General features: G+C 39.8%; 1 protein-coding gene and 8 non-coding genes across 14 annotated transcripts in view; 3 read left to right on the top strand and 6 right to left on the bottom strand.

Moving 5' to 3' along the window:
• Nucleotides 1-27,106, bottom strand: part of plekhg2 (pleckstrin homology domain containing, family G (with RhoGef domain) member 2) — a 92,046-nt gene that overhangs the window by 43,563 nt on the left and 21,377 nt on the right. The window contains exons 1-2 of one of the 6 annotated variants that reach the window (XM_034123691.1): nt 17,073-17,238; nt 6,076-6,569 (exon numbers count right to left, since the gene is read on the bottom strand). In XM_034123691.1, coding sequence (XP_033979582.1) covers nt 6,076-6,519 — 444 coding nt within the window. In that variant the 5' untranslated portion in view covers nt 6,520-6,569; nt 17,073-17,238. Of the gene's footprint in view, nt 1-6,075; nt 6,570-10,542; nt 10,616-17,072; nt 17,239-27,106 lie in introns of those variants that run through there. The other 5 variants (XM_034123694.1, XM_034123693.1, XM_034123692.1 and 2 more) reach the window with 5 other exon arrangements.
• Nucleotides 796-887, bottom strand: trnar-ucu. The gene is given in 2 exon segments: nt 796-831; nt 851-887. It is a non-coding gene; the product is annotated as a tRNA-Arg (tRNA).
• Nucleotides 1,231-1,319, bottom strand: trnar-ucu. The gene is given in 2 exon segments: nt 1,231-1,266; nt 1,283-1,319. It is a non-coding gene; the product is annotated as a tRNA-Arg (tRNA).
• trnar-ucu lies at nt 18,395-18,486 on the top strand. The gene is given in 2 exon segments: nt 18,395-18,431; nt 18,451-18,486. It is a non-coding gene; the product is annotated as a tRNA-Arg (tRNA).
• On the bottom strand, nt 23,285-23,376 carry trnar-ucu. The gene is given in 2 exon segments: nt 23,285-23,320; nt 23,340-23,376. It is a non-coding gene; the product is annotated as a tRNA-Arg (tRNA).
• Nucleotides 24,267-24,338, top strand: trnae-cuc. The gene has a single exon. It is a non-coding gene; the product is annotated as a tRNA-Glu (tRNA).
• trnae-cuc lies at nt 24,818-24,889 on the top strand. The gene has a single exon. It is a non-coding gene; the product is annotated as a tRNA-Glu (tRNA).
• Nucleotides 25,526-25,597, bottom strand: trnae-cuc. Its single transcript has one exon. It is a non-coding gene; the product is annotated as a tRNA-Glu (tRNA).
• Nucleotides 26,953-27,024, bottom strand: trnae-cuc. The gene has a single exon. It is a non-coding gene; the product is annotated as a tRNA-Glu (tRNA).

The raw sequence follows: 27,106 nt of genomic DNA, 5'->3' as shown, positions 1-27,106 counted from the left end.
GGAGACAGGAGGAATGAGGAAGAGATGCAAACAAGACTAAGACTGTGATAACACATTGGATGAAGGGAAGAGGAAGACTTAAAGAAAGGGAAGGGATGAAGTGTTTCACAAAGAGGGAGAGTTAAAGCTAAGCTGGAGATGTGATCCATTCACTGTTTACATGCCTATGGGAGCAATTTGCAGATAAGCATCTTGAACAACGGATAGTTTCTCATGTTGACGACGGGGGGGGGGGGGATTGAACCACTGCCCCTCTGATTGGCAGATGATTATCTTACCCTGTCGTGACCCTAAACTACAAGTGTTATGAGGAACAGACAGGACTGCATCTATAATGTGTTACAGAAGAGAATGGCATCTGTGGAGCATGTGAGCAGAGTCTTCTTTTCAATGTACATTTCACGCAAAGCATTGATGTATCATTACATTCATGTGTTGCCTTACCATGATTTGGAATCAATTACATACCTGTATTGTAAACAAGTTTATAAACTTATACATCTAGAAGTCCAATGCGCTGTCCATTGCGCCACGTTTTTGTTCACGAACATGAGGTTTTTTGTTGGCAGATTTGATCTCTAGAAATTGTGTTATATGCTTCTGACAGAAAAACTACTTCATCAGTTTTATGAACATATATTTTGTGAAGCAATTGACTTGAATGGAGGTTCAATTCCCAGCAGATTCTACCTTTGAAGGTTCAAATGTTTGCCGACTCCATAATCACATAAACCATTGACATTTTGGTTGGTTCACGTATTTTGATTTTGAACACTTTTATAAACCTTTAAATGTCGACTCTGGTGGGACTCGAACCCACAGCCTTTGAATACCTTCTCCTGGGCATATCTAGAAGTCCAATGCGCTGTCCATTGCGCCACAGAGCCCAACTACTCAACAGGTTAAGGATATCGATTTTTTTCATCAGTTTTGAATCGAAAATGTGTGATTTGCTGTGTTGCTTTTACAGCTCATTTTATGTTTAGCTACAAAGGATCATTACCTTTGAGATGTCAAAGGAAAGTCTGATGAACAACAGACACCATTACCATCAGCTGTAGGAGATTATGGCTCTGTGGACCTGAGTTTAGGTTCGAGTCCCAACAGATTCTACTATTAGAAATGTAACGACACGTGCTAGGTCACATGTTTTTATACCTTCTTTACTTTGCCATCATATACAAGTAATGAGATCTGCACTTTGAAATACCCATACATCGGTATAAATGTCGACTCTGGTGGGACTCGAACCCACAACCTTTGAATACCTTCTGGGCATATCTAGAAGTCCAATGCGCTGTCCATTGCGCCACAGAGCCACTTGTTTGGTTACAAACATGATGTTTTTTGTTGGCAGATTTGATCTCTATAAATTGTATTATATGTGTTGTTGCTTTTACAGCTTGTTTGATTTGCTTCAGACTTCCAAAGGTTAAAAAACAATTAAAAAAGAACCTGGATTATTGCCTTGGAAAGAAATGAACAAGTCTACTGAACGAAACTACTACATCAGTATTATGGACATAGTGTACATTTGTGTGTCTCAATGGACTTGAGTGGAAGTTGAAGTACTATCAAAGTTTACCAGAGTTTGCCGACTACATAATCACATAAACCATTGACATTTCTGTTGGTTCATGTATCTTAATTATGAACACCTTTAAATGTCGACTCTGGTGGGACACGAACCCACAGCCTTTGAATACCTTCTCCTGCGCATATCTAGAAGTCCAATGCGCTGTCCATTGCACCACAGAGCCACGTTCTTTTATTATTGAACCCCACTTTTTAAGTTCCCACACATGTTTAGGGAACGTTAACTTATTGATCACCCAAAAACATTAACCTCTTATCTGTAGTTGACTTATTCGTCATGTACAAGACAGAAGAACGATTGAATGTTTGAATCTTGAAACCTGCCATATGTTGGAGATAGTGGCCGTACAGATGTCTGCCTTTTATCCTATTTAGAGGAACTAAATGCCACTCAAAACGCAAAGAAGTTAATTTAGAAAACACAACATCAATAGTTACAAATTGGTTTTCTAACTGGATGTTGCTCTCTTTAATTCATTGATTGACATTGTGTACATTTGTTTTTTGCACATTAATCATTACATGACATGTCACTTGTTAGTCGCTTTTATCCAAAGCGACTAACATACTCAATACTGTGGGCAATCCCCACAGGAGCACTTTGGGGTGAAGTGTCTCAGGGACACAACGACATGATGACTGCAGTGGGGTTTGAACCTGTGACCCCCTGATCCCAACACCAGCGCACAACCCACTGCACCACACGCCTCAAGTTGTTCTTATTTTGCCGATTGACACGTTTTATATTTGCACGCTTTTCCACTTCCCCGCTTCACACTTCCCCGCTGCACACTTCCCCTCTGCATGGACACAGTTGTATCTCATGGTGATAGAACTCATCTGCTGCAGGTTAAAGATCTGAAAGGAAGAAATGTCGAAGCAGAAACAAACGTCTTTCTCTCCCAACACTTATTTCTTTAATTCGTCTCCATGTTTCTTGTCCTCTTTGTGTTTCCCTCCTTGTTCCCCAAACGTCTCCCCCTCCTCCCTCACATTCTTCCCCGTCGTCATGTCCTTCTTTCTGCACCTCCTTTTTCCTTTCCAACTTCTCGTCTCTACTTCACTTTGCCTTTACGTTGTGCATCCCTCCCTCTCTCTGTTTCCCCCCTTTCTTGTTCCCCACCTCCTTCAATCCCACCTCCTTCCTCCCACCTCCTTCCTCCCCATCTTTTCTCCACTTCTGGCTTTCTGGTTGTTCCCCACGTCATCCCCCCCCCCCCCCCCCCCCTCTGGGTTTCCTGTCCCACTTGGCTGCAAGATCTCATGTATCACTTTATTCTTTCTTAGTAAAAAGTCTCTAAATGAGATGAAATTGTTCCACTTATACATAATTCCACATAATTCAGCAATTTCCCAGAAAACTCTTTAAAAAAAACAGCGAAAGAAAACTCAATTTAAAGAGTTCAGTGATTTATCAGGAAATCTGGAGAAAAGTTTAAAAGTCAGCGAGAGGAACTGTTCTCTGTCAGTGTGTTGATATTGTTCTCTCTCTCTCTCTCTCTCTCTCTCTCTCTCTCTCTCTCTCTCACACACACACACACACACACACACACACACACCACACACACACACACACACACACACACACACACACACACACACACACACACTCAGGCCTATTATGGCAGTGGGTTCAGATTCCCAGTGAGCGTGACATCATGCATGTAGCCTCAATCAAAACCAGACTTCAGCAAAACCTCAAATGCAGAGAGCAGCAGGAGAGAGGGCTTACATTACAGGACATACACACACACACACACACACAAACACACACACACACCACACACACACACACACACACACACACACACACACACACACACACACACACACACACACACACACACACACACACCACACACACACACACACACACACACACATACACACGCGTATCATCCATCAGACCTCCTTTCCATCAGGAGAGAGGAATTCTGGGATTGTTTCTCTGCTTCCTCACGCTGTCTGGTGAATCCACAGAGACTGGATTTTGGATAATGTGTCATAAAGTTTTGCAGCTGAATTTGCCCTTTTTGTTGCATCGGGTTGCATCTGTCCATGTGGCAAAGTTTCAATGCCTCTACGCCAAAAACCCAGAAGAGTTAGCAGAACAACGACGGAGAGGAAAAGGTGCCGATGTATTCCTCCGAACATCAGGGCAGGAGTTTAAACGTCTCAAAGAGTCTCATTATCCTGTCTCTGAGTATAAAAGCACTAAAGCACCAATGCTCTGAGGATGCTTATCATCAGAAACAGATTGTATACTTTATTTGGGCTTTTGGTTGTTAGGGTTGATCAGATGAAATCTATAGGAGGTGTTTGTGCGAGTCTGGCACCACAAATGGTAAAGAAACGCTATAAAATCCCAAATATCTGACTTCCTGTTGTGTTTACGATCTCGCTTCGATAGACTTATGTTTTCCTCTCCACATGATGCATATACTCCTCCAATTTCATACCTATTGGACAATCGCACGTATAAGGGCAGCATTCGAGGGGGGGTGTCATTTTGGCGCTAGAAACCTATTGTAAGTGCATTTTCAGCAGGTTTGAAATGTGTGATGAATAACATTGCTCTAAGAAGTGTGTTTAGGCTCCAGACACTCACACTCGTTAACTTATTACATCATGTAATCCTTAGTCACAAAGTCTCTGATATGTATGAAGCCTCCTCGGGACATCGTGTCACTGTTAATGAAGTGAGAAGTTAGAAATAGCAGCATGCATACTTACGTAATTCAAACTCATTTTAAGAGCTAACCTTCTTAAATATAACCTGATTATAATTCTGTCTATCAGGATGTTGGTAAACACACCTTTTATGTTGTGTTAGGTCCTAACTAGGGGTCTTATTGTTGTATCATCGTAAGACTGTTGTAAATAAATAGGAATATATGAAAAGAGTATGAGGTTATTACTAGTTGTGTGTTTTTGGCAATGACCTCTGAGTGTGGGTGAACACAGAGAGAGAGAGTCGGGGGGGATTAACCAACGAAGAAGAAAGATGTGGCGATGAGAGAAAGGTCCGCCCTCCGAGGAAGGTCAGAGAAGAAGAGACTGACAGACAGCTGATAACCACGATGACAGCTCAGAATGTGTGTGTGTGTGTGTGTGTGCCCTCAACTGTCAGAAAGGAGTGTGAAACATCCTTTTGAAGTAAAAGACAGAATTTACTGCCGCTTTCATCCTCTGCCAAGACACACACACATACACACACACACACACACACACACACACACACACACACACACCCACACACACACACACACACACACACACACACACACACACACACACACACACACAGTGCCTGGCTGCACCTGGGCCAGTGATGGATGACACACACACACACACACACACACACACACACACACACACACACACACACACACACACACACACACACACACACACAATAAAACCATTAAGTCAGCAGATTCTCACAAAAACGTTTTTCCATTCAAACCTCCCTTTGTAAAAGTTCATTTTCTTACTCACAGAAGAACTTGCATCACTTACAATCAAAGTTAGGCAACGTGTCCACTTGCAAAATTAAACATCTGCATAAAACATGTGGAGGAAAACACACCTGCATTATGGCAGATTAAATATCATCATAATTATATTTTAAACCAACAAATATGAATGGAAGTCTCTAAAACCTGAGTCAGTTTTGAAAATGTTTGTCCATCTACGGTGCAATAGTGGGCAGAGGTGTGTGTGTGTGTGTGTGTGTGTGTGTGTGTGTGTGTGTGTGTGTGTGCGTGTATGTGTGTGTGTGTGTGTTGTGTGTGTGTGTGTGTGTGTGTGTGTGTGTGTGTGTGTGTGTGTGAGAGTGTGTGTGTGTGTGTGTTAGGGAGGAGCTAGTCATAGATTTACTGGCCAGGTGTGAATGCCTTTGGGCGAGCTTACCTGCAGCTGGCCTACAAACACACACACACACACACACACACACACACACACACACACACACACACACACACACACACACCTCCTTTCATTTGGTTGAGTGGTGGAAAAACCATGCGGCAGAAACTCAGCTAAATGCTGCCGTGACTAAACTCCATCTCATGTTCCAAACCACATCAAGGATTCTCTCTGAAACAGTATGGAGCTCAAACTCTTTCTCTCTCTCAGGTTTACCACAAGGTGCTTCTTCACACACACTCTCTCCAGTACAGGTTAGCTCTGAGTGTTAGCGATGCTAATGTAAACACAGATCATATTACGTCCAGAACACGTCTCATTGTTTCTGACAGCAACGTTTCTGATTGGCCCGTGGGTGTAAAGCCCGCCCACATTTTAGTATTGTCGTCATGATGCAGCAAATCTGGATCAGCTCCGTGAGAGAGGTGTTTTCTGACACACCGGGGACACATATTTATGTTTAAAAGACATCTAAAAGTGTATTTTGCATGATAGGAGACCTTTAAAACATGCTAAATAGATGTATCATTATTTCCAGCTGTGGTTTCTTACCTCCACGATGCTCTTCAGATCCCGGACGTAGGCCTGTTCGGTCTCCACGATCTCCAAGACGACTCTATCCAATCGGGACAGCTGTCGGGGCGGAACTACCAACGGCACCTCGACCAATAGGGCGGCTCCATCAGGGGGCGGGGCTTCCCCTATCACCTGAGCTCCACAAGCCCCGCCTCCTCCTGCAGTAGCTCCTCCCCCTCCTCCATGAGGCCTAACAAGGGGCGTGAGGTCCAGGCTGATATCGGATCCATTTCTCTTTGGCGTGGAAGAGGAGGAAGAGTTGTAAGTGGGCACGGCGCCATATGGCAGTGAGGAAGAGGAGGAGGAGGAAGAGGAGGAGTGGGAGGTGTCCTGCAGGGAGACGGAGGAGGCGGAGGAGGAGAGCGTGTTGACGGAGGTGCAGGAGGAAGAGGAGGCGCCACGCTCTACCGACGACATCATCCTACCCACAATGCCCGGCAGCGAGGAGGCTGAGGACGGACGCTTGGCTGCTGGAGACGGAGAGAAGAGAAGAAGAGAGAGGGGGGGGGGGTTAAGAATCTACAGGAATTACTCAGGAAAGAAACTCGAAGAAAATAGGTTGTTTTAATTAGGGATGCTCCGATCGATCAGTCACCGATCGAGATCTGCCGATACTCACTCTCTACCGATCGATCGGTGCTCTCTAAACATGCCGATCGCGAGAGCCGATCGCATGACGTAAAATACATGACACTTTTCTCTGTGCGCGGCAAAACAAGCTCGCCAAAATGGCTTCACCGGTCTGGCATTATTTTAAGTGTCCGAAAAAGACAATAAAATAGCGGTATGCAACGTGTGTGAAGCAGAAATCCTGCAGTTCCACCCGCTGTGACGGACCTGTGAGCAGAACACACACATTAAGAGTTAGACCTAACACACTTAGCTATTTTATCTACCTCTGGAACAAGCTATAGTTATACATATATTTATTCTTCACTGTCGGGTCACTCATTACTGGATCAGTGAGCTGCAGGAGATACTGATGGGCTGTCAGGAGAGAGAGAGAGGGAGAGAGAGAGAGAGAGAGAGAGAGAGAGAGAGAGAGACGAGAGAGAGAGAGAGAGAGAGAGAGAGAGAGAGAGAGAGATATCCTCTCTCTCTCTCCTTCTCGTCTCTCTCTCTCTTTCTCCTCTCTCTCTCTCTCTCTCTCCTCTCTCTCTCTTCTCCCCTTCTCTCGCTCTCTCGCCTCCTCTCTCTCTCTCTCCCCCTCTCTCTCGTTCTCCATCTCTCTTTCTCTCTTCTGTCTTCTCATGCTCTTCTTCTCTCCTCCCTTGTTCTTCTCCAAAGTGAATGTAAACTTGAATAATGAACTTCATTTGAATGTAATAATGAAGTTGATTGTTTGTGGAAGCTCCAGTGAATGAGCATTAACTGAGTTTTAAACATCACTTTAAATGGAAGATTTAATTCCGATCGCCCCAAAATTGGCGATCGGAGCATCCCTAGTTTTAATGCAGTTTTTCATAAAAATGTTATCAGTAAAGAGCAGGAAAGTTAGTTTGTAGAAGAGGAAGAGGATAAAGGAAAGCTTGGCTGCTGGAGACAAGAGAGAAGAGTCATAAATAACTCAGAAACTCAAAGAAACGTCAAGAAACATGTGTTTTCATAAAGACTGTAACCGTTAGGAGGAGGAACACAGTCCCATGGAGAGGAGCAGGAGAGGTGGTTAGCAGAAGAGGAAGAAGAAGAAGGAAAGAGAGAAGTATTAGATATATACAGAAACACACAATTTAAAACAGAACAAGAACAATAAGCAGCAACATGATATAACACGTGAACACTTTAAGAGACAGCAGGCAACAGGTATGATAATAAATAATAAAACACAATAAAATAAATAGTGATTCCTCTGAGTAAAACAAAGCAAGACAAAAACCAATAAATACGATAAAATATATAAAATTAATAAAATTATTCAATAAACAAGAATATTTTTAAAAAGAAATACATAAATAACTCAGAAACTTCAAGAAAAAAGGTTTCTCTTAATGCAGTTTGTCATATAAATGTTATCAGTCAAGAGCAGGAGGTGGTTTGTAGAAGAGGAAGAAGAGGACGAAGAGGACGAAGAGGGAGAAGATAAAGGAAAGTTTGGCTGCTGGAGACAAGAGAGCAGAGTCATAACTAACTCAAAGAAAAGGGTTTATTTTAATGCAGTTTTTCATTATTATATATCTTTTCTGAACAAGGACCATGCGTCAAAATACATGCATCTCAAAAAGAGAAGAGATTAAAGGTCAAAGATCATTGCGATCTGCAGTCGAACACCAGAGGAAGAAGAAGATATAAAAGTGAGAAAACAGACAAACATGGCGTCCACAGTTTGGACATCTTCGAACAAATCCAACAAAAATGCAATTAGCAAAAACATGTTTACGATGTCTGTGCTAGAAAAGATCACAGGACATCTGAGGAGAGTTGTTTTGTTGTAAACAATAGTTGTTGTTAGATGTAATAAGTTTGAAGCTATCAAATGATAAATTATTAATTTTTCCTATTTTCAACTCTAGTAAAAACTGTCGGTACCACTTTACAATAAGACTACCCGTATAAAGGGTTTACGAATAGTTTGTAATACCTTTATTAATTAGGTTGTGAACACTTTATAAATCATTAATAAGCTTTTATAAGACATGAGATAAACAGGGCAACTGTGACCGGTTGCTTGCCAAATAGTGAGCCCACATTTATCTGTACTGTAAGTAGCCAATATAAGGCTTAGTCATCTTGCCAAATAGTGAGCCCCCATGTATCTGTACTGCTAAGCCTTATATTGGCTACCTAGCTTACTTCGTCTTCTTCATCAGCCAGCATCCTTGGTGTCTGTTGCTCACTGAGTGGATTCTCGCTAAGTAGCCAATATAAGGCTTAGTCATCTTGCCAAATAGTGAGCCCACATTTATCTGTACTGTAAGTAGCCAATATAAGGCTTAGTCATCTTGCCAAATAGTGAGCCCCCATGTATCTGTACTGCTAAGCCTTATATTGGCTACCTAGCTTACTTCGTCTTCTTCATCAGCCAGCATCCTTGGTGTCTGTTGCTCACTGAGTGGATTCTCGCTAAGTAGCCAATATAAGGCTTAGTCATCTTGCCAAATAGTGAGCCCATATTTATCTGTACTGTAAGTAGCCAATATAAGGCTTAGTCATCTTGCCTAATAGTGAGCCCATATTTATCTGTACTGCTAAGTCTTATTAGAAATGGTATTAACTCATTAATAAATGGGAATGTGTTTTACACTTTACAATAAGGCTCCCTTTTGGCAACTATAAATGTTAGTAACTCATAAATAAATGGTCATAAAGAGATGCCAAGAAACATCAAGATGGATGGGGGGAATCAACTCAGTGAACAACAGATACCAAGGATGCTGGCAGATGAAGAAGACGAAGTAAGCTAGGTAGCCAATATAAGGCTTAGTCATCTTGCCAAATAGTGAGCCCACATTTATCCGTACTGTAAGTAGCCAATATAAGGCTTAGTCATCTTGCCAAATAGTGAGCCCACATTTATCCGTACTGTAGGTAGCCAATATAAGGCTTAGTCATCTTGCCAAATAGTGCGCCCACATTTATCCGTACTGTAAGTAGCCAATATAAGGCTTAGTCATCTTGCCAAATAGTTATCCTGTGTTGATGTATGTATGTTAGAACTGGTTTATAAATGGTTCTTAATGATTAATAAAGTGTTTACAACCTAATTCATAACCTAATTATCAACCCTTTATGAATCCTTTATAAGGGTAGTCTTATTGTAAAGTGGTACCAAACTGTCAATAGACTTCCTTTTCCTGTTGTTGTTGTTGTTGTTGTGGTTGTGACAGTCACTATATGTATTGCTGCTGCTCAGTTACTTTTTGTTTTTGAATAGGAATAAAGTTACTGTATGTGTTATGTAAGATAAGATGGACTTTATTGATCCTAAATTGGGAAATGTTTGCGTTTCAGCAGCATAAAAGACAAGGAAATTAAAAGAGTAGAAATAAACAATTCTAAAATGTAAAACATCTCAAAATAGAAATAAAACAGCATTGAAAAAGTAGAAAATATACAAGTTGACCGTAAAGATAAAAAAAATCTATAACCTATCTGACAAATACAACACTATTTAAGGGCCAATTTACAATAAATACAGGATGTATTATTGTAATTAGTGGGTCATCTTGAATAACAAAAACACATTTTATGCAACTAAAATGAGCAAAAAAGCAAACTTAATATGAAAGGTCAATTGAAAAACAAACTGTAAGAGGAAATTCTGAATAAAAGACGTTTTAATGTTATGCTCCGTCACCCCGGCTTCATCTCCACAATAAACAAAAATCAACATCGTCTGTTTCGTCTAACAATCAACCAGCTCTTCACAGCTGATGTTTAAAAGGTATTTACTGATTTTAATGAATTGTTTGATACCTTTGAATAAAGACAGATGACGATTCGTACCTTGTTTCCTGCGTCTCTGCAGCTGGCTCTACTACACCCAGACAGGAAGTACTAACGAGAAAACACACGTCCGTCTGAGAAGAAGTGTGTTTTCTGATCATTGAGAGTGTGAAGCTGCACACACCCTGTGAACAGGAAGTGTGTGTGCAGCAGGGAATCAACACCCCTGACACAACAACGCTTTTGCTTTTGTTTAAATTACAGTGAATTATGAGAAATGACACGTTGATAATTATGTTTGAATATCAGCCGTTTCCAATAATCAATTTTTTTACATTACATTTTTATCGATAAAGCCTCCCGTATGTAACTTGTGTTTAGTCTTTAAAAACTGAAGCACACTCGGAAGCTGATTCGTCTTCATCCTCTGAATATAGTTACACTTTTTATGGTATAAGCTTTGTTGTAAGGGAAAGAGAAGAAGACTTGAGCTGCAGTCCAGTCAGCTTAGCTTAGTTTAGCTTAGCTTAGCTTAGCTTAGTTTGGCATAAGGAGTGAAAGTGTGGGGAAACATCTCCGTCTAAAGTTTGAAAATACATCAACCAACTTTTCTGCCTCTCTCTCTCTCTCTCTCTCTCTCTCTCTCTCTCTCTCTCTCTCTCTATCAGAATGAATACATACTATTTGTATTGTAATAACCTATGTGTTTGTGAATAGCCGTTAGCGTAGCGCCTTGGTATTGTAGATGTAGCTAAACTGCTACATCATGCTCTCATTCCCAAATTCTTTTGAAATCAAACAAAACTACTTGTGAGGTTTAGGAAAATATCACAGTTCGCGATAATATAGGTATGTTTGTTGTAGTTATTACGTTACTTCAAATAAGGCATGTTATACATACATCACCTGACTTATTTTACTCCAATTAAAATATCTCTTCACATGCTAATCTGAGGCTAGCTGCATTTACTAAAGACAAAACACTTAATGTTTTATCTTACTGTGATCAAACTCTTTCTGTTTTTGTAATTGTCATATTGTGTTTATTCTGCTTCTCATCTTGTCTTTGTATGACAGGTGCGACGCAAATACAAGTATTATTATTATTATTTACTTGTAGCGCAAAAAACAAAGATGGATTGGGGCTAAGTGTGAAGAAAGCTTGTTGTCTTCATCAGGATAGGAAACACTTCCACTAACACACACACATCTGATTTCTTAACTGTGTATAGAAATTGAAACTTAGAGAAAGTTACAAGCTTAACATTTCTCTTTTTAAGATAACCTGAAATCCATCTCTGTTACTTCTCGTTCTCCGCATAGAAATGTTGGAACAAAACCTGGCAACCTGTCTTTTAAGCCTTTTTATTGACAGTTTCCCCCCCATTCTTTCTCCTCTCATAAAACACATTGCCTCATATTTAAAAATGCAATTATATCCTTTCCCTTCGTCACGCCTTCACAGAGACTGTAATCATTTTATTTCCAGTTTCCAGACGCACCTGTCCTGCAGGAGAACGCTTTAACGCTCATTAGAGTTCACATTCCAGACTTCCTGGCACGAGGACTTTCCCAAACAGCGAGTGTTAAATGAGAACTTTTTCCTCCAGGTTTCTGCAGCAGGTTGTTACAGGAAGACCCTCCCTCTCTCGCAGTGAAAGTGCTGCAGAATAATGCCTGAGGTTTAACGACCTGTTGTTCCCTGTTCGACATGCAGAGTGATGTTGCATCTGGAAAACCACCAACATATTTCAGAGAAACGAGCTGAGAGTCACTGAGAGATCCGACACAAAAACACTTGCTTGTTCGGCCAGAAGTGGAAGAAGTATTCAGATCATTTACTGCTAAAAAGTACGAGACAATACTCCATACTACACTGAAAAAAGTGAAACGTTGGCTTTAATTAAATGTATTATGTCAACAGATTTCACATGATTTTGTTAGGCTAGTTGAAAAAAAAGTACAATGAAAAGATAGGTTCAACTTATTATTAACGCTTTAAACTAACATAATTAGGGATGTCCCGATCACCTTTTTTTGCTCCCGATCCGATTCCGATCATTTGATTTTGACAATCTGCCGATACCGATTTTTCCCGATCCGATCTTTATGCAATGCATTAAGAGAAAAAAAAAGGTAACAGATAACGGCTGGTCATCCAACGCGATGAATTCAGCTATCTTGGCTGTTATTTTTTTGGCCTTTTCACTGTTCTGGGGCAGTTTCTCTTTCCTTTTAAAAGTCTCTGAAAGTGTCGGTTGTTTCAGTGCCGTTACCTGAGTGGCCGCTGTGTACTCGTCGTGTTGTTGTTGGTGTTCGTATTAGATTGGTCGTGTTGAACGTAGCTCTGTTCTTTCCACCACGCGGAACCTCCGCCTTGCAAACATTGCATCTGGCTGTTACACTGCCTTCGCTTTCAATTTTATAATACTTCCAAACTACTGACATTTTCTCTGTCCCGACTCCCGAGGCACCAGCTGAACGTAGCCTCTTGTTAGCTTACTGCTACTATTAGACACTGCGCCCACTCTGTTGCCAGATTTGAGAGAAATAAGCAACCAGGTCTATGAAAACAAGCCCAAAAGAAGCAACACATACATGATGTTGTGTAATTTTAAACCAAAACTAAGGCCTCAGGATGACTTCAAGACGTGAACATGGTCATTTTTGTAACATTAAATAAAATTATAAAAATATTTTATAAAAAAAAAAAAAAAAAAAAAAAGAAATTCCCGATCCCCGATTTTTTTCTTCCGATTCCGATCTTTTGAATATCACGTGATCGGCTCCGATCCCCGATCACGTGATCGGATCGGGACATCTCTAAACATAATACAGTTATGGGACATTTGTTGACATAATACAATTACTTAAATTCAACTTTTCAGTTTGTTCATTGTAGTACAAGTACTGTTAGTACACTGGGAAAATATCCCCACTAGTAAGCAATGCATTAAAAAATGTATTCATGCAAAATGTAGTTACAGTACTTTAAGAAAAAGTATTTATGTATTATAAAAAAAATTAGGTTTAAGTACTTAAGAGTTTAATTGTGCAGTAATATATCCTAAAAGTACTTACAGATTGTGCAGTAATATATCCTAAAAGTACTTACAGATTGTGCAGTAATATATCCTAAAAGTACTTACAGATTGTGCAGTAAGTACCATTGCTACGCTGACGACACCTTTCCCCGCTCAGAGACCCAGGTCGTCCCACGTATCTCTGCTTGTCTAGCTGGCATCTCTCAGTGGATGTCTGCTCACCACCTCAAGCTCAACCTTGACAAGACTGAACTGCTTTTTCTTCCGGGAAAAGAGTCTCCCACTCTTGACCTAACAATCAACATCGGCCCCTCTGTTGTTTCCCCGACTCAGACTGCAAGGAATCTGGGTGTGACCCTAGATAACAACCTGTCCTTCACTGCAAACATCGCTGCTACAACCCGCTGCTGCAGATACACTATTTACAACATCAGGACGATACGTCCCCTCCTGACCCAGAAAGCCACACAACTTCTGGTCGTCTGGAATTCACTTATTGTAATAATATATCCTTAAAGTACTTACAGATTGCATAGTAATACATCCTTAAAGTACTTACTGATTGTGTAGTAATATATCCTTAAAGTACTTACTGATTGTGTAGTAATATATCCTTAAAGTACTTACTGATTGTGTAGTAATATATCCTTAAAGTACTTACTGATTGTGTAGTAATATATCCTGAAGTGAAAAGTAAAGTTTTACTTATAAAATGAACACATCTGTAAATGAAAAACTGTAAAATGATTTCTGAGATATAGAAGAGTCGAGGTATAAATCTGCACTCAACTAAAGTAAAAGTACCTCCAATTTGTATAAAGTACGTACATGTATATGGATGTAAATAATGATGCTTATTTCATGTGGAGAGAGCTGCAGTGAGTCACACACACACACACACACACACACACACACACACACACACACACACACACACACACACACACACACACACACACACACACACACACACACACACACACACACACACACACACACACACACACACACACACACACACACACACACACACACACACACACACACACACACACACTCAGATGAAGCCTTATTTAGCCATGGCATTCACTCAGTCGACAGTACATCAAACTGTGAGTCAGGCAGGAAGTGAGTAATTCACTACTTCATTTATTTGACTTCACAGTCAATCTGACACGAGAGGAATCTCCTCAGCATCTCTTCATTCATCTCCTGTCCTGCTTTATAAAACTCAGCTCATTACTTTGTGTGGAAGAAGAGATATTTGCTCTTACTGTAAGTGGGAGGCAAAAAGACTTGCATGTGTGTTTGTAATACACGTGGCTTTCTGAAGGAGCCCTATTTTTCAAGATGGAGGTACTGTACACATGCATGAATGTGCCTGAATACGTGCAGATATACAGTTTGCTATCATTATGTATTTATTCATACAGAAAACACAGTATTTAGCTGCGATTACAAAGAAACAGAAACATAATCCACTGTCTACGGCTGACTATTTGGAAAAAACGAATCAAATTGCGATTCATTTGGCTGATTTTGCAGTTGCGATATGATGAAGTTTATATATGATATTCTCATTTGTATTGAAGAACATATTACAATTATTACTTGTGTGTGTAGCAATTGTTAAGTCTGTATAATAAGTAGGGAGGGACCTTTCTGCAGCACCACGGTATTTACTTTAAAATGGTCATTTAAAGGATATTTTGACTTTAAAAAATATTAGGCATCCTGCAATTTGGACATTGCACTTGTCCATATTGCAATTTGAATGATATATAGATTAATTGAAGAGCCTATCACCTTTTTAAAATGTGGGTACATTTAGTTAATTTAGTTACATTTGTTATATAATATCTTGCTATATATTTTGTTTACTGTAAATTTCAAATTGTGTATTTTCTACTTTTTTAATGCTATTTTATGATGTTTACATTTTGAATTGTTTATGTCTATAAACAATATACAACGCCTTGTCTTTTTCTGCTGCTGCAACGCAAACATTTCCCAAATTTCGATCAATAAAGTACTTCTTATCTTATCAGCACTGCCTTTTGTGTTATTTCAATGATAAGGCATAGACAGAAATGTGTTAATTCAACAACAATTATCAGTAAAAATTGTTACAGATGTTTTAAAACCGGCGCGTTGACAAGTGCTTTACAGCTAGCTTTGTATATCAGTAATCTAAACATAGTAGAATATCGAAACAGAATGAAAAGCGGTGGCATCAACACCTCTGATATGTTAGAGCCTCGTGTTACTGGGTGTTAATGGAAGAGTCACAGAAAGGTTTCCTGTCACGATGATGCTGTTCAGACACCAGAGCAACGTGTAAAACATTCAGAAAGTTAACAAGGTCTCATTATCCCCGCTGACATCATACCGCCCCCCCCCCTCTCTTATCAGCTCTGGCTCTTCTCCAGAATAAAACCTTGCACCATGACTTCATCTCCGTCTTATAAACAGCGCTGACATCAAAACAGCTGAGAAGCAGAGCAGAGGGGAAGTTTAGAGAAGATCCAGACTCACATCAGGAAACAGAGAGATAAATAAATACATGTTGCTGTAGTGATGGACAGAGTGAAGGGTTAAAGTGGAAGAAAGCAGAAGCAGCAGTTTCACATTGAATTTTAAGTTCAATGTGAAGTGTTTTGTTTTAAAACGCAACATGTTAGCATCCCTGCTATTCAATGCTAACACAAGCACTTCTGGAAGCGTCATTGTTTGTTCATTTGCTGCAAAATACATACAAATAAATCATTTGTTTAGCTTTATTAGCTTAAAACTCCTTCAATAAGCAAGGATACTTCAGTACAGCAGAAAGCAAGCTTCCAAATAACAAAATAAATCACTAACAATTACTTTATATATACTTTGTTTAACAAGGTTTTCTGTTAAATCCCCAAAAAGCAAGAAAACCAGAAACCAAACTTATTCAAAATTGTATATAAAATCATATCACTACTATTCAATGCAAATACACACACACACACACACACACACACACACACACACACACACACACACACACACACACACACACACACACACACACACACACACACACACACACACACACACACACACACACACACACACACACACACACACACACACACACACACACACACACACACACACTTCATAAAGCCTCAATGTTTGTGTGTGTGAATATTCTCAGTTCCTCAGCTTGTACTGCAGACACAACTTTACCAACAAATAGACAAAATGAATCGTATTAATTAATGAATTTATAATGTTCGTTCGTTTGTTCGTTTCTCGTTTGGTTTCAAACACAAGAACACAAGCTCATGGCATCAGGAATATTTATGCCTTTTCCTTTAAAGAACTACTTTATTGTAGAAATACATACATATGTTTTAGAAACTAAAGCGTGTTCTGCAGAATCCCCAGAACAAGACAAACCTGAAACCAAACTAATGAAAGCAACCGACCAGACTGAGACATTATTAAGTAGATTTATCTAACACACACATCAGAAACATATTACAGATAAAGAGTGACTGTAGATATACTTACAGTCTCAAGGCTTTCAGTGTGTGTGTGTGTGTGTGTGTGTGTGTGGGTGTGTGTGTCAGGCGGCGGACATCTCTGTTAAAATGTCTGATTCACCGTTAAAGAACAACTGAAGTCTGTCCGTCCCCATCAGACTGAAACCAAACAGTTTCTCAACCCATTTGATTTCCTGTGTGAAGCAAAGCTGAAAGCTGTGCGCCCGACTGCAAACACAGGATGTGGTTCGATGCGTTTTGTTCTATCCTTTTCTTTCTTGTGCACACACAAGACGAGGCACTGGCCAATCAAATCACATCTTGAAGGTTCAGACACTGCAAAGTGTACGAGATGTCATTGCACATTTTAAAGCCCTTATCAGCAAATATTTTCCAATGCCATCCAATAGCGTTACATTCAACTTTTATACAATGATTTTTATACACTGATATGCCTGAATCAGCATTTGAGCACTTCCTGTTCTCTTGCCTGGAAGTCAATGGTTTCTTGGTCTGTGGTTATTACAAGCTGACTCTACTACATAAAATGCATTCGCAGATATCCCACCAGAGATTTAAAGATGTCGGTCTAAATGAGACTACTTAACGTCATCACGCACAATATTAGCCACCTTTAGCTTAGCGGTGGTGATGTGAAGTCATGTGACCGTGCTGTAGTTCCATTATAGCCCAACATTAGCCGCCTTTAGCTTAGCGGTGGTGACGTGAAGTCATGTGACCGTGCTGTAGTTCCATTATAGCCCAACATTAGCCACCTTTAGCTTAGCGGTGGTGACGTGAATTCATGTGACCGTGCTGTAGTTCCATTATAGCCCAACATTAGCCTCCTTTAGCTTAGCGGTGGTGACGTGAAGTCATGTGACCGTGCTGTAGTTCCTTTATAGCCCAACATTAGCCACCTTTAGCTTAGCGGTGGTGACGTGAAGTCATGTGACCGTGCTGTAGTTCCATTATAGCCCAACATTAGCCACCTTTAGCTTAGCGGTGGTGATGTGAAGTCATGTGACCGTGCTGTAGTTCCTTTATAGCCCAACATTAGCCACCTTTAGCTTAGCGGTGGTGACGTGAAATCATGTGACCGTGCTGTCCTTATTAGCCTAGAAAATTGAAAAATCCCATTAGCTTTTTGTCGTGGGAACCAGAGATATGATGCCTTCCAGGACTACACAAATACAACATCCCTGCAGCACTCTATTGCATTTGTAATCAGATAATAGAAAAAGGTGATTTATATATTTAGAAATTGACTAATAGAGCAGTCAGAGTCTGAGGCGAGGCCAGCAACATGCACGAGAACAGATTACAGCGGAGGAGAATCATGTTTTTACTGGCTCTGTGGCGCAATGGACAGCGCATTGGACTTCTAGATATGCCCAGGAGAAGGTATTCAAAGGCTGTGGGTTCGAGTCCCACCAGAGTCGACTTTTATGTACGTAATGCAGACACATGAAAATGTGGGAATTTGCAGTTAACCAATGTTGGTAGACTCCAATCCATCAGGTGCATTACTACAAAGAGGCAAGAAAAGGCAACGAAATATAGTATCCAGTTCCAGATACACTGTCTTTCAGTAATCCGGTTAGGCCCGGTATTTGGCAAAATGTACGATAAGATAAGATGTACTTTATTAATCACAATTTGGGTAAAGAAAATGTGTTGCAGCAGCATAAAACAAGGCATTGCACATAATAACAAATTAATAGAGAAGAAATAAACCATTCTAAAATAGAAACATCTCAAAATAGAAATAGAAATAAACCAGCATTAGAAAGTAAGAAAAAATATACAGATGACCGTGAAGATAAAAAATCTATAAACTGTCTGACAAATACAAAAATACTTCCTGGATGTTGCTTTAATGTTTCATCCCAAACCTAAAACTCCACACCCTTACCAAGTAATCTAAAATCATGCCTAATCTCAAGTATCCAGGTGTGAGCGTTAGCCTGTTCTCAGTATTGTTTTTGATAATCAGCTTCAGCTTGGTCCTCAGTTTGATCAATTACGACCTAATCAGAACTTTAGGGGACCCAGGGTAGCTCCCTGAGGAACTCATTAATCATTTATTTGGTCTTTAAGCCTGGACGTTTAGCTCAAACACGCGCAGAGTCTTCAAACATGACAGCACCCACTCATTTTCATGTTCCAGGGTTGTTAAATCTGACAGGAACATGAATCTTAACTGCACATCAGGAGCTGTGACATAACAGTTAGTGCGGCTGAAATCCACCCTAAAAACACACTGAGAGAACTGAGGCTATTACAGGGACACAATGATCAGAAGTGCAACATTAAAAAGATATGTTTAGTTCTTAAAGGGTTAGTATGTAAAGTAGGTTATTGGTTAACCTCTATATACCCTGTTCATATGAATTATGTGAAAGAAATAATTGAATTTGTACGTTCCACTTTATTTTGTGGGATAATATGAATAATTTCTTCATTTTCAGAGATTTGTAAAGTACTGCTTTGATTTTTTTGTGAGAATTAGATTTATTTTTCATTCATTGTCAATGTCAGAGCATATACAATTAATAAGAGTGTTTAAAGACAGCATGAAAGACAGAGCATTTGCTTTTAAAGACATTTCCTTTCACACTATATTGGATTTTGTTATTATTTATTAAACAATTAACAGTAATTTTAGGTAAAAACATAAAAGCACAAACAACTTATCACTACAAAGTTATATTTAGACCTAATTTACAAGCCTATATTAATCATTTTTGTTAAAAACAACTAAATGGTTTTCCTAAAGTCAGTGAGCTGTGAATGCCATTTTGAGGTGGAATTCCTCTTTAAACACGTGCTGTGAAACTATAGGTGTAGTGGATTCCAGTGTGAGTGATTACAGTAATAAGAGAAGAGCTCCTCGCTGTCATTATGGGCTCAACAGTGACGCAACATGGCTGTTTCTTAGAAAAATAACAAATCACAGCCTGTGTAGCCGCTCTGCAACAAACTGCTGCTACTGAGAAAAGTGCAGAAGTTTCTGACTTATATTTCGTTGTTTTATTTTAATGGTCTTTTATAAAGGGAATGTCAAAAACACTATGAAAACCACAGCTTTAGAGATGTTTCTTTAAAGGAAATACAGATGTACGTTATATACATATTAAATGTTTGTATGTTAGTTTAAGAAAGTCAACTTGACTTTTGTTTTCAGATGGGACACTTATCGTATCTGTCTTTTTTAACCTGCTTTAGGATTAAGGATGTATATTAGCATTCACTTTTTACATCATTTCATTTGAACTATAAGATAAATAGTCCGGAGAAAAATATGTTTCCCCCAAAAATGTAATTTAAATTGTAGTTTCAAAATGTAGTTTTAAGGCTAATGTGAAAGTGGACTTCAAACACAATAGAGAGTTGACAGTAGAGAAATCATGTGATAAATCTTTAGCCAAAAGTTTGGGGTCAGCAAATTAGGCTAGTAATTTAATTTCAGTTTTCTACAAATAATTGAATTTCCTCAAATGTGGTAAGGTTCCTCTGACATAGAACTGGAATAAATACATTAAAACCAAACAAAGAAATACATTCAGGAGAGGTGTGTGTGTGTGTGTGTGTGTGTGTGTGTGTGTGTGTGTGTGTGTGTGTGTGTATGTGTGTAGTGTGTGTGTGTTTGGCTGACATAGTGACATATTGACGGAGACAGAGACAGGAAGTCGGTCCTCTCACATCGTCGTTTACGGTCCAGAAGACTGTCCATATGACCTTTGACTTTCCCACAGCACTGTGCCAAACACACACACACACACACACACACACACACACACACACACACACACACACACACACACACACACATCCTCAGGGTTTCCATTTGTTGACAGTCGTTCCTACAGACAACAGTGAACTCCCTAAAACAATCTGCTCATTTTACACCAGTCCCTCTGTGACTGGACACTTTGTTTAAGATTGATTTCCTCTTTTTTCAAGAAGCAAAACTCTCAGTAAAGTCAGCCTGAAGGTATTAATGAAGAGAGAGCCTTTCTTAGAGTATATCCTTGGTGATATAAGTGCAATAGAGTGAAGAACGCTGTATAAGATATACAACTAATACATAAATGGTTCTAATAAATGCAATGACTTATACTGAAGGCAAATTGTTGTTTTATATATATATACATGTGACATGTCTTTAACAGATAATAATCCATGTGAAAGTATCTCTCATTTTATGTGTTATGTTGGATTCACATATAAGCTCATGTGAACAACATTCAAATGTGATTTTATGTTTGAAACACTTGTACCTTTTATTTTTAGATAATTTATTCTATCTTAAATTCACATTAGATATGAAAAATGTAATAAATCCCCTGAGAAAACAATCATCAACCACCATGAATCTATAGGCGCGTTCACACCGCAGTACTTTTCCCACTTTAGTTCCGATATAGTTCCGAAATGTCACGTTCACACCAAAAAGAGCGGGAACTAAAATGAGTTCATCAGAACCTTTTTTACCCCCTTTTCTAGAGAGCAGGTACTTTCGTGGGAGAAAAAGGTTCCTATGTCTGATTGGCTGGGCGGATTGCAAACCACGCCTCGTAAAACTCCCAAAAAGTTTTGTGAAGCCGCCATTTTATTATCCTCGCATTAGGATTATTAGCATTAGCATTAGCACAGCGCACAAACGCAGAGAGACTAACTTATGGCAACACAAAAGAAAACATGGGAGCGGTGGAGATGAGGAGGTGTCGGCGTTCTGGCGATTTACTCTGAAGGCTTCAGTAGAAGCTGCTGGGAGTCCCAGCAGCTTCTACTGAAGCCAGTCCCCAACTCCGGGGACTTACGGCCGGGGACTCCGGGTGGCAGTATACGCCGTGAAGTTGTTTGCGGCCTGCCAGTAAACCCAAAGCAGAAGAAGACGAAGTGACGTCAGCGGCTTCATTTGCGTAATCCTCCCCCAGGGACTTATTCCGGTGTGAACGCGATCTGTAGTTGAACTAAAGAGTTCTCATGAACCTTTGTGGGAAAAGAACTGCGGTGTGAAAGCGCCTTGTGGTAAAGAGTGTTTTGTCCCTTTGTTTCAATGTCTGGTTTGTTGATTCTCACTTGTTTTTAATCAACACAGTTTGTAAACACTTAAAAGAGTAATTAAGAGTGGGGAGGCTTCAGAAACCGGCCAATCATAGACAAGAACACAACCACAGCTAAAGATGCTTGTCGTCCATTTTCTCTCTCAATTCTTCCTCCTCCTCCGCCTCCTCTTCCTCTCTGTTTCTATTCTATCCTTCATCTGTCTTTTTTTCTGCAGCCTTATCTTGGGCGTTCTCTATTTTCTGCTCTGTTATTTTCTATGGTTATAATCAACACATCGGCTGTGGCATTTTATTGTGTGAGTGTGTATGTGTGTGTGTGTGTGTGTGTGTGTGTGTGTGTGTGTGTGTGTGTGTGTGTGTGTGTGTGTGTGTGTGTGTGTGTGTGTGTGTGTGTGTGTGTGTCAAGGCAGAAACATTGTTCAGTGCAAAACTTTATCGCCACAAACCATGCAACTTCCTGCACTCACAGTATATTGGAGTGTGTGTGTGTGTGTGTGTGTGTACCTACATGCCAAGTCAAGCAACAATCAGTGCTGTGTACAGAGTGTGTGTATGTGTATGTGTGTGTGTGTGTGTGTGTGTGTGTGTGTGTGTGTGTGTGTCTGAATGCTAACTATGGAAGCCAATATAACAGCCGAGCAACTAAACAGCATGGTGGCTAAGTGTAATTACACATCATTACTGTGTGTGTGTGTGTGTGTGTGTGTGTGTGTGAGTGTGTGTGTGTGTGTGTGTTTGTGTGTGTGTGTGTGTGTGTGCGTGCGTGTGTGTGGTTGTGTGTGTGTGTGTGTGTGTGTGTGGTTGTGTGTGTGTGTGTGTGTGTGTGTGTGTGTGTGTGTGTGTGTGTGTGTGTGTGTGTGTGTGTGTGTGTGTGTGTGTGTGTGTGTGTGTGTGGCTTGGTGACAGGAAGTCACAGCTCAGAGTGAAAGTTGAGCCCTCAAACTCTGAAATAAATCTGGACAAAATAACTTCCAGCTTTGTGGGAAAAACACGAACAAACAAAAAGTCAGTGAGAAGTTCTGCAAAACTATTCAAAGCACTAAATAATCCTCTATATATCTTCACAGGGAATGTTTGTGTAGTGGGATTAAATGCATGTCACGTTCCTCTGGGTGAGAGAGTGCAGATTTCCTCAGCTGTTAGTCAACATGGCGCCAATAAATGTCGACTCTGGTGGGACTCGAACCCACAACCTTTGAATCACTTCTTCTGTGACTGCCTAGAAGTCCAACGCGCTATCCATTGCGCCACAGAGCCTTGCTTAAAGGGGGATGCTGGTCTCAGAGCAGCTGGTATGTGAGGCTACAGCATTTAAAAATAGCCCGACAGAGTGTAACATGACCTGAGGGTTCAACGTCCAAATGAACAGAGTCAATTCACTGAGAGCAGCAGGAGTTGAACGCTAATATTTCACCCATAGAGACTGAATTTAGACCTTTAGACTCAAACTTGTTTACACTACAACTTGGCAGATATTTGCTCTCACTGCCGCGGACGGGGTTCGATTCCCAGTCAGGGAACTCATCTTTAGAGTCCCTGAAAATATAGCCACTAAGGAAAGGAAATAAGCAAAACAAAAATACACGTAGCGAAAGTTAAAAAAAAATGTTCCCTGGACATTCAATGGGAGATGTTGATTGGTCGTTAGGAACACATTCACACCTTTGTCTCATGTCTGTCTGGCACACAGAAAGTCGCATTGAAAGATACATGTTGATATTTTCAGGGAAAAGGAGACAGAATCGACCTAAATATGAGCTGATTCAGCTTAAGAGCATTCTCTTTTGTGTTCAGTCAAACATGTCTCTGTTTTACGGTTCATCACAAAATACTTCTCACTTATTGTTTATGACGTAGCGAAAGCTAATACTCTTAGGATTACAAGATGCTGTTTGGAGTTTGTGTCTTCTTGGTTGGATGCAGTTATTATTAGTGGCTTTTGATAAAAGCGTTACTTCAATGGGAGATGTTGATTGGTTGTTAGGAACACATTCACACCTTTGTATCACTTTTGTCTGGGTTTTGATTGGCTGACTATACTAACGAGGCTTTCTCACACACTCACATTGAAAGATAAATGTTGATATTTTCAGGTAAAAGGAGACAAGAATCTGCCAAACATGTGTCTTCTGTTGATTACAAAACAGTCCCTGGTGGTCTAGTGGTTAGGATTCGGTGCTCTCACCGCAGCGGCCCGGGTTCGATTCCCGGTCAGGGAACGACTCTTTAGAGTCTCTGAACATATAGCCAATACAATTGAAAACAAAAGCACTTCTCACTTACTGGTATGACTTACCGAAAGCTAAAATAAAAAAAATCCCAAATTGGCATCAACAAGCTAAATATTATCTTATAAACGTACAAATGTATTGCTGTTTCAGATTGTATCTTCTTGGTTGATTGCACTTATTGTTAGGGGCTTTAAATAGTGTTAGCATAAAAGAAAAACCAGTTCCCTGGAAATTCAATGGGGACATCTGATTGGTCGTTAGGAACTCATTCACATCTTTTTCTCACTTCTGTCTGGCTTTTGATTGGCTGACTGAACAAGTGATACTGTCTCACACAGAGAATGTCACATTGACAGAGAAATATTGGGGATATTTTAGTGGATTGGGAGATATTTTGCCATATTCACCCTGAAGGGCATTTTCTTTGTCTCAGGTCAAAGATGTGTCTTCTGTTCTTTAAAAAACAGTCCCTGGTGGTCTAGTGGTTAGGATTCGGCGCTCTCACCGCCGCGGCCCGGGTTCGATTCCCGGTCAGGGAACTCACCTTTAGCGTCTCGGAGAATGTAGCCGAATCAAAGGTTTATGTGGGACCCAGATACTCCTCAACATGACGCCTCATCAGTATACTGGCTCGGGAACCAGTATACAGGAACCCTGATGATATCAGAAGGGCAGACAGTCCCACACATCTACCTTGAAGACTGGCAACCCACCTTGAAAAATAGAATCAAACTTTTTATTTCTGTATTCAACAAACAGTTTGACTCATGTCGATCTAGAACCCCTGAGACTCTGGTGGAATAGTGTGTGGTCTAAGTTCAATTATGTTTGCTATCCTGGCTCCATAAAGGCTGGGACAAGCTCCCCATTGATATCAGGAAAGTAGAAAGTGTTCTGATACAGACTGAACCCTAACCCTAACCTGTTTCCACTGCACCTTTTCCCCTTCCTCACATAGCACTAAAAATGCAAACTTTAGCTTGGTTGATTGCATTTATTATAGGTTGTGTTGAATAAATGCATTGGCTAAATGTAACAATCAATTGGATTTTATTTTTTTTTGTCACAGCCGTTCCACCGTTTTGAGCCAGTATAAGGGGTCATGTTGAGGAGTATCTGGGTCCCACTCACATAAACCTTCGATAGGTTCGACTCTCAGAGACTCTAAAGATGAGTTCCCTGACCGGGAATCGAAGCCGGGCCGCGGCGGTGAGAGCGCCGAATCCTAACCACTAGACCACCAGGGACTGTTTTATAATCAACAGAAGACACAAGTTTGACTGAACACAAAACAGAATGCTCTTAAGATGAATCCAGCTCATATTTTGTTTCCCTTTCCCTGAAAATATCAACATTTAACTTACAATGTGACTTTGTGTGTGAGAAACCAGAAGTCCCACCCTATTTTATTATTTAGTTATTTTTATATATATTACCTAAGGGGATTGCTTTTTAACTAATGTAGCTTTTTTTACTATTTACTTATTTATTTATCAATGTATCATTTATTTATACTGTAGTATTTATCTGTATTATTTATTATTTATACATATTTTGCATAAATGCATGTTTTTTTTTTTGTTTATTATTATTATTATTATTATTACTACCATGTTATATATTTTTCTTATATTTTTCTATTATATTTTTCTATTATATTTTACATGTCACAGTTTATTCTATGTTTGCACGGTGTATTGCATGTTTCTTATTTCATTAGGTTCCAAATGAGGAGGTTATATATTTGATTATTTTTTATATATTATTAATCCCCCGTTTCCTATTTAAACATTGTTTATATTATTTCATTTATGTTTTAGCTATTACTTTCCACTTTATTTTAAATGGATGGTGTAGCCTCCTGCAGGGAAACACCCTGAAATAAGCCCCTTTAATAAAGTATTTTTAAACATCATCCAAGGCGTGTCCCATGTCTCACCTGCACCACCTCTCTAGACCTCGGCCTGGGTTTTAAACACTTTTAGGGACACTTGGTTGACTTTATTTTAAAAGTTTCCCTCCCCGTGTGCCTACTAACCCGTGTGTATTTTATATTTTACATTTTATATATTTGTTTTATATCTTACATATTTTAACATTTGTGTTGATGTGATTTTTATTACCAGCACTTATTTTTATAAGCACTTATTTTACTAAGCACTTTTATGTATTTATTTATCTTTTTTTTCACACTAATTTTACCTGCATGCCGATAATAAGCTTTTATAAACTTGTATTGGTTTTATTACAGGAGTTTTTAAATAGGTTTTTAAACAAAAAATATGTACCCGAGAGCCCGTGCACCACGCGCGTTCCCCAAAACCCTAACCCTAACCCTAACCTGTTTCCACTGCGTCTTTTCCCTTTCCTCACATAGCACTACAAATTTAAACTTCAGCTTGTCTCTTCTTGGTTGATTGCATTTATTATAGGTCGTGTTGAATAAATGCATTGGCTAAATGTAACAATCAATTACATTTGTTGTTGTTGTCACAGCCGTTCCACCGTTTTGAGCCAGTATAAGGCGTCATGTTGAGGAGTATCTGGGTCCCACTCCCATAAACCTTCGATAGGTTAGACTCTCAGAGAATCTAAAGATGAGTTCCCTGACCGGGAATCGAACCCGGGCCGCGGCGGTGAGAGCGCCGAATCCTAACCACTAGACCACCAGGGACTGATTTATAATCAACAGAAGACACAAGTTTGACTGAACACAAAACAGAATGCTCTTAAGATGAATCCAGCTCATATTTTGT

The sequence above is a fragment of the Trematomus bernacchii genome, unplaced genomic scaffold (genome assembly GCF_902827165.1).
Source record: "Trematomus bernacchii unplaced genomic scaffold, fTreBer1.1, whole genome shotgun sequence".
NCBI lineage: Eukaryota > Metazoa > Chordata > Actinopteri > Perciformes > Nototheniidae > Trematomus > Trematomus bernacchii.
Note: the sequence above shows the minus strand (reverse complement) of the source record. Positions and strands in the feature narration are given on the sequence as shown.